The sequence below is a fragment of the Apaloderma vittatum genome, unplaced genomic scaffold, assembly GCF_000703405.1.
Source record: "Apaloderma vittatum isolate BGI_N311 unplaced genomic scaffold, ASM70340v1 scaffold19763, whole genome shotgun sequence".
Classification (NCBI taxonomy): Eukaryota; Metazoa; Chordata; class Aves; order Trogoniformes; family Trogonidae; genus Apaloderma; species Apaloderma vittatum.
In genome coordinates, this window is record NW_009708912.1 from 4097 (window position 1) to 12551 (window position 8455).

Consider the following 8455-nt stretch of genomic DNA (forward strand, 5'->3'; position numbering starts at 1 on the left):
ATATTCATTTAATCACTTGCAATTTATATAACTTTAACAATCTTCTATACAGCAAATTGAACAGAAAAAGCAAATGTTCTAGCAGCTCCTTTTCCCTAGCTACTTCAGCGTATTGACATGTACTCTATCGTCCCCTTTTCTGAAGGTAGCATGGCCAAAAGAGAATGCAAGATTGGGCATTTGTTGACTGACTCTGTTTTCTTCTCCATCTGGTAAAGACAAAGGGAAGACAGACACTTGAGACAGAATGTCCAAAAACAGAAAACGTGAACTTGATGTTTACTTTCCCAGATCTTCAGGGACTTTGTTCTTTTCCTTGGTTATAGCTGAAAAAACTCCACTTTACTCTGTGTCTGCATGTCACTCTGTGTTCAGTAACATAAAATTTTCATTTTCAGGTGTGGATGAATTTGTTTTGAAGCTTCCATTTTGCTTCCCTGAACACAGTGCAAACCAAGGCAAGAAACTTAAGTAAAATTCAAACAGGAGCTCCCATCAAAGAATATTTATAAGCAGCATTTTGTATATTCCATTTTCTACTGTCCTCATTCTGGAGAAGAAGAATCCTCATCTTCATCCTCTTCATCTTCATCATTGAATGAGCATGGAGTTTCTCCCCATGATTCAGAGTAGTGTGACGTTGCATGGCTGGACTGCTGACTGCTAGGGACAAGAAACTGCCCAGTTGCAAAGGCCACTTCAGTATCCAAACATAGCCCTGGATTCTCACTATCAAAGCAACAGAAATGCAGAATTTTAGAGGATTTCCCATGAAATTTTAAGCTTTCTTTTAGTCCTCAGCTTTTCCTTAAAGAAATGCTACTAAAAAGAAAAATTCAGAAGTTTTACACTTAACACAGCTAATAGTAATGAGAACTACTACAATATTGGAAAGTTGCATAAAAACGACGATTGGAGGTGCTTTTTTTCATAACCATCTAGTAGAACTCCTCAAGCTGAAGCAAGCTTACAGAAGGATAAATCCATCACAGTTTTATCAATACAAAGAAACGTTTGCTTTATGAAATGAAGCTACCAAATGCCATGAGGAAGAACCTGTTCGGGAATAATCCCTCCTTCCATTTTTTAAGGTACAGGTAACCCACAAGCAAAGTGTGGTTGCTGAGGTGCTTTTTTAGATTGGGTTTTTGTTGTTGTTGGATTTCTTGTTGGCTGGGTTTTAATTTAATAGTATGATTAGACTGGGTGGGGATTAAGTTTCTTTCATGACAGCTTAAGCAGTGGGGCATTCAGACACCAAACATTCTTTTGTATTTTTCAGAAGTATTATCAGTACATATAATTAATTATTTGTAGTCCATGCCAAGGCAGGAATTTAGTATTAAGCAGGAAAACTCTGTCTTAAAATAAGGGCTTAGAAGTTATTTTATTCCTTTGAAACACAAACCAGCTAAGTATGTTCAAAATTCAAAGCATGCTGACTTGATCTTTCAAATATAATTATCAAGGAAGACAGAATAAGAGACTTTTTCAAAATCAAAAGTCAACCATAAGAAAGAATGTCCAATTTCCTGCATGTGAATGGTATGAAATAGTAAGGTTAGTGAGAGTAGCACAAACATATATTTCTACTCTTGAATAGAAAATTATTTTATTTACCTTGATTTAGGATCAGAAGTGCCTCCTTCTTCCTCCGAATTCAGTGAAACTGCTTGTGCTGAACTTGAAAGTAACCCTTGCTTTATCCATGAAAATCCTGCAGACATATCTAAAAGAAAGTGTAATTGTATTTATGACGGTTAGCTACTTTTTTCTTCCTTTCATACTCTTAAGCTTTGCATCCTCACTGCAGTCATGATTCCTTAGTTTAGAAGAAAAAGTATCAGTAGCTTAAGTTCATTGCAGACTCGAGATACGTCTTGTTGAATCAAGGTGAAATTACCTCTATATCTCTCTCTCTAGAGAAAGAGACATAAACTCAAGTGTTTGTGGATGCACTCGAGCATTGCACTCCCTCACACTCAGAACTGTGGTTATTTCTGTGAAGCTTCTCCCTCCATATGAAGAGAATTCATGCTGCAGATGACCCTAGGCAGTAGCCATATGCAATCATAGGTACCTGAGACAGAGTTTTGAAGTCCTTCATGGAAACCTACTGCTATCAAATGCCCCAACAGCTCCGAGTGCCTTCACTGGTGTGCTCGGCGAAGGTACAAATGGAACTTTGCTTGTCAGATACTGCAATGAAGCCATGAAAGCAGCATGCATTTCAGTCATTTGTGTCGTGATGGCCAAAGGGAGTTTCATCTTAGTGGTCTCATAGCTGTGTGCAATGTAGCCTCTTACCACATTCTGACACTGAACAGAGATGACAGTCAGTCAGCTGTGGATATAAACAGACCAGATCAAGGGTCTTGTGCCAGGAGTAGGAAAGAGACAGCCTGCTGCACACTGCATGTGCGATGTGCAAGTCTCTTTCCAAGGGACAGGAATCTTTAGGATTAAAATGCAATAATGGTGAATTCCTTGAAGTAATCTGTTAAAAATCCTCTGAAAGACACAAATGGGGTACTTACTTACAACCCCTACTTATTTTCAAATGCCTTAACAAGTGATATCTGTCAGCTGCTTCCAGTTATGCACATTTCCACCAAGAGAATCAGCAAAACAAGCCCATTGACCTAATTACACTTATGGGAGTGGTTTGGGTTTGTTTTGTGGTTGTGTTTTGCTTCTTATGGGGGTGTGAGTTAATTTGTTTTTTAGATAAGGTCCTTTTACTGACCTACCCAAATTTAATCTCAACACAAAGTTAAAATCAAAATACACTTGTCCAGACTACAGTTCTTTTCCATGGTGCATGCATGTGGTTCCAGCTCTATGCATTAAACCAGAAATTACAGCCCTATTATTTTCTATGCCTAAGGAAACCTCTGTTCTGTACAGCACCATGGTGGCAAAAATAGGATTATACTATTTATATTGCATTGAGAATTGTTCTATAATAGCAGGTAAGAGGAATAATTAAGCGTGCTTGTCACATAAGTCCTTCTGCTTTCTTGTTAAGCTTTGGCTCCTCGAGATTTCACTTTGTACTGCCTAGTAGACGAACTGTTCTAAGCAGGTTGTCACGGCCATGTGAATTGGCTCACCATCCATTGGGATTCACAGGCTACCTGGTTTTGTGCTGTGGAGACTTGTTAGCAGTAAGGTATTTAAATGCCATGTAACCAAGTAAGGTTAGCAAGGCTGATGTTCCTGGCAGCAGAGTCTTTGGAACACGACAGAAAACATTACTAAGTGGCAGCTTTAGGGTATGAGGATGGAATAGATGAAAATAGTTGAATATGGACATAGCTGGATAGCTTTCATTAACATTGCCCTAAAAGCAGGTTTGTTTTTACAGAGAACATGTTCTGACAGTCTGCAGGAGGAGACCAAACAATCTGGAATGACTGCACTGCATTTAGATTAATTAAATGGATTAGAGAAGTATCACAGTGTTGCTTCCTGGTCTTCTGAAGGGGTGTACCTGTGTGTACATGCTTAATATTCCCAAAGAACAACAAGTCACTGCTAGTTATTTAGTCTTTTATTAGCATTTTGGTTTAATACTTAGTTTGCTTTTCATTTTGAAGAGCAAACTGAAGGAAAGTATGGATTTTACACGAGGGAACAAGGTTCATAGATACATACTCCTGCATTGTACTTCGTTGTCTTATATTTCTAAATGCTATTTTCCAGTGGGCTATGATAAGCCAGGGAAAAGAAATAGTTTGTGAAAGATAGGGCGTTTAAGAAGCCACTTCCTGTCTGGAAGGGACTGTCAAAATAGAAGTCTGCCTGGAACGAGAATACTTTAGCTACACTTTTGAAACAGGGAAAGCGGCTTGGAAAAACCTTTCTAAGGTGGCACCACCTAAGAGTGGCATTCTGGCATATCTTGCAGGAGATATACTTGGTAGAAATTTGTACTTTACATGAGAATAAAAAGAATTTTTCTATTCTAAAGGAATACCCTCAATAGCCTTCAGCAGTTAATGCAAAAGCACCGCATAGCATTATTTTTGATAGCTGAACAAGCTTGTTCATTCAGTGGGTACTCTTACCTCTCCAGTTCTAGCTCCAGACAATTTTCCAGTCAAGGCTTGTTTTGCAGGTGGACAGCAGAGCCCTTCTTCATAAGAAGAGGTCCTAAACTGCACCACTATCTCTGCCCACTGCCTTACTGGGATACATACAAGCAGGATAGTGTTACCAGAATTTTTATTTCCTGCTTTTTTAAATCTGTTTTCTCCTTTCTGGGAGTGAGGACTCAATCAATAAAGGCAGGACTTGGTTTTCCATTAACTGCCTGTAGTATACTCATGGCTGAAAAAGCACAGGACGGGGTTTTTTTTAATATAGTTTTACAAGACTTTATGCTTGTCTCAGTTGGTGGAGCATTTCTGTACATCCAGCAACCTCACTCCCTCCTTTACACTTGAACTGTTCTGGTTTGAGGCCTTAGCTAGGCAGTTCAACATGCTAAATTGTCAGAAACTCCTCTGCCAGACAAAAAGCCTGCAGTTTAGTACCCAGATCACGAAGAGAGAAGAGGAAAGTAACTGTGTCAAAATGAAGAAATGGGGAGCCATGCATAACTAGGATTTTGACCCTGGGATGCCACCTTAAGGTGCAAGTGTTGTGTTAGAAATAACACTGCTCCTTCCAGAATAAAAGCTGACAAGTATTGTGCTTGTGGTGTGGTCTGCTCTATGTCTATCACTTTTCCCGGATTACCCATTTCACTAAAGCAACTTCAGTGTTAACTTTAAGTTATGGTTAAGCTGCTGTATACTCTGCTCTTGCTCCCTCTTGGGAAACAAGAAAAAGTAAGGTCAAGTCATGTCAGTTTTAGAAGTCTGCATCAATTATGACAATCAAGCATCAGAAAAATGAGTTATAAATATCATTTAAGACATACAGTGCTAATATGCCTTAGCTTCTGCTGATTTCAATGGCAGTCAGACATCTGAGGATAATACCAATGTAATACCTAAAATATATATTAAGAAAACATCACTTTTCCCCTAAAACATCATGAAATCTATAGAAAACCTAGAAGACACTACTTTTATCAAATCAGGGCACTTGAAGAATGACTAAAACACATGATCCTTCTGCAAGGAAAATACACTAACAATGTTTCGATGCACAGAACATCAGTTCAGCAGTTACAAGCAAATTATTTTGCCACGTTTAATGCAACTAGGAATTGTGATGTGGGGTTTTTTTTTGGTTTTTTTTTTGGTGTTTTTTTTCCCTGAGGTTGAGATGGTCTACCTTTTTTTGACAATTTTAATTTTCTTCTGTTGAACCAGTTTAGACTCGAATTCTTCCAATTGCTTCTCCAGTCCTACCAGCAAGCATTACAATACAAAATTGACCAGGCTAAGGTCAAACGGGAAACTATTTACTTACTTAGACACATTAGAACAGGACTGGTTTCTACAGCAGTTGACTTCAGGGAGTCAGCTAATCTGGGAGAACTTTAATCTTGATTGTAATAAATTTATTCAGTGAATCAATAAGACATCTTGATTTGCTTTTCTTATATATTAGTAATTGAAGACAGTGTATTTAAAGTGAGAACTATGGAAGTAACCGTGAATGCTAAGAAAGTGATGAGCCTTCTATTTCAATACTCTTACAGTGTAGGAAACAATGTCTAAGGACTATACCAAGGTTAAAATGGTAAGTTAACTGTAAATACATAATCAGACAGGCAAATGCTGGCTTTTCAAGTATTATGCAACACATTTAAATCTGTTTCCTTTATTTTTTAGTTACCTCTTTATGCAGCTCATACTCTTAACTGCAGATTTGTGTTGTGCAATTAAGTAGCAAGCAACAGATGGAAGAAACCTTTAAAATAAATGTACATACTTTACAACACTTCTGGTATAGTTTTTTTTCAGAGGCTGCAACAGCTGAACATAAGCCATATCTGAAGAGTATGTTACTTTGCCTCAATGCATTCCAAGTCAAAAAAAAAATAAAAAAATTTCTTATGATTAAAATTTTAGCTAGGCTTCTGGCTGCTGGTCTGCATCTAAGAAAGGAAATCTAATCCCATAATTCTTTAAAAATATCCAATCTTAGGTTTAAAAAAATAAGAAAATAGAAAGAACAGAAATTTTGGCTGCTCTAGTCCAACGACGCAATGCTGGAGAACTAGGATTCAGTCTATTTAACTGTGACCTGTTCAAAAAGTATGACTAGGGGAGGCACGAGATGCCTGACCTGGAACTCTTCAGAGCCTCTTGCTTTATTTAGAGAAGCTCAGTTCTCAGGTGGCACCTGCTGGCCATGTGTTGTAGCTAAGAATCACTGTTTTACATGTTAAATGGGGAAACGATTGGACACAGGAGAGCTTACCATTTATGTACTGAGAGTACGCTCAGTATGTCTACATGGACAGAGATACGGACAACTCTTAGCAGAGCTCACCTACCTCAGGCAAAGCAAAGTGTGAATGCAGGTTCAAGATGCTCTTTTTCTTTCCTCTTCATCCTCAACCTGGGAAGAGCTACCCTCTCTTCTTTCAGTTTGCTCCAGTTACTCAAAATTAATACTAATCTCTCCTTGGTGTCAATTTAGTTATATAAGAAATAATTTCTTCGTATTGTAGCTCACTCAGAAGTTTGTTACTATAAATCAGTGTGAATTAAATTTACAGGATAACTATGATAAACTTTACAAAATTATCTGTAAAATAACTCATATTTATGCACCGACCCTACTAGCTGCCATATAACTTCAAATGTTACATATCTATATAGGTTAATATAATAAAATTTGCTTCAGTTACATTTTTTATTATTGCTTTTAACAGAAAAAATTTGCTTCAGTTTATGTTCCGAATTTGATCAGGAACAATATTTAGAAGTCTCATCTAACTTACCTGTGATGTAGCCTTCTAAAGCTTTTGGCACCAGTGATTTTGCAGTTCTTAGGTCCTCAGCTGAGCACTTGCCTGCCTCAAGCCCAAATGACATCCCCATTCTCTTCAGCACATCACTGTCATCATGAATCTCAAAAGTGTTATCGAAATTAAAGATGTATTCAAATCTGCATGTAAAAACTCAAAGTGAGATGGCTTCGAAAAGAGCACCGCCATGCTTTTTTTGCCTATTTTTTTTTTTTTTGGTATGCACTGAGGTAGTTGTTTAGATTCTTCATTATCTGTAAAGGGTCCCCAAGCAGAAAAACAAAGTGCAGCAAATGTTTTTTCTCTTCTGCTTTTGTGACTAGAATGCCTACAGGGTTTAAAATGGCACTTTCTCAATTAAAGTAACTTCACTGCAGGAAGAAAGTCTAAAATTTTCTGCTTTATTAAACAGATTAAAAGGGGAAGAGGGAGGCTTTACTAAATACCTTTACTTGTACTAAATTCAATACTTTTAATGGCCAGCTGCAGCCCTGTCACCAAAATAACTATTTTGCTTTTGCTTCTTTTACATTTCACTTTCTGTTCTAATGTGCAACACTCCTTCTGTCAACAGACCTATTTACCTTGCTATAACTTTGCTTTTTTGGATGCAGCTAGTCTGTTCAGAGTCCTCTCTGTTCACAACTTACCATTTCTGCTGCAGGACTCACAAAATGTTTTTCATTGCATGTAGCAGTGGAAATAGTGACATAACAATGTAGCTTGAAGGAAAGCAGGGTCATCTAGACTGGCCCTATCCACAAGCCTGGATAGCACTGCTCCAGGGTTTACAGTGCAATGCTTGTTCCCCGTACCTTATTTTCTGCTGAAAAAATCTTTATCCCTGGAAAAGCAACCCATCCATGTTGCACAATCTTGAAAAGACAACTTACTAATGGGCGCTCCATTAGCTTTCCAAGCTCATGTCATATGTGGATTTTCTAGATAGGTTTTTTTTGATACTCATTTTCTTATACCTGATCCAATAAGTTTGGAAAAGTTATGTCTTTATGCCAATAACCCAAATTTTCATGTACAAGCCTACACACTCTATACTAGGTTTAATTTTCAGAGGCATCATTCCTTTTATGACTCATACGGTATTACTTGTGAAACCTATTGTTTATGCAGCTATATTTATTTAAACATAACCACATTGAAAGGGAAAGTAAGATGTGTCACTATACCTTTCATTGGTGCAATTATATTCCTGCTACCTAAACTGGTGCAGCTACAGTCACGTAACAATGTTCACGCAAACAGGCATGGCAGTGTGTCATACCAAGTTACTAGCAGCAAGTTGTGTAGTTAACTAATAACTGGTCAGCTTTTATGTACAGGATTAAAGTCTGTATTTATTGAGAGCTTTGCATTTCTCCTCCCGTGTGCTGTCATCAAACATTGGATTCTAGAAAGGAGTGTAACTCCTTCTCCCCTCACAGGTCTGTAAACAAACACAATAATATTTCTGCAGTATGGTTTCTAGCAATCTGCAGCCTCTGACACAGGAAGTCCAACACT

The 8455-nt window shown here is 37.8% G+C and overlaps 1 protein-coding gene across 1 annotated transcript; it reads right to left on the reverse strand.

Moving 5' to 3' along the window:
• Positions 1-545: 545 nt before the first annotated feature.
• On the reverse strand, positions 546-7074 carry LOC104269171 (transcription factor Dp-2-like; the record flags this gene model as incomplete). The annotated part of the gene is made up of 3 exons (XM_009866735.1): positions 546-729; positions 1621-1729; positions 6908-7074. Coding segments are annotated over 3 exons (460 nt in total), but the record flags the coding sequence as incomplete, so codon positions are not given.
• Positions 7075-8455: the final 1381 nt, after the last annotated feature.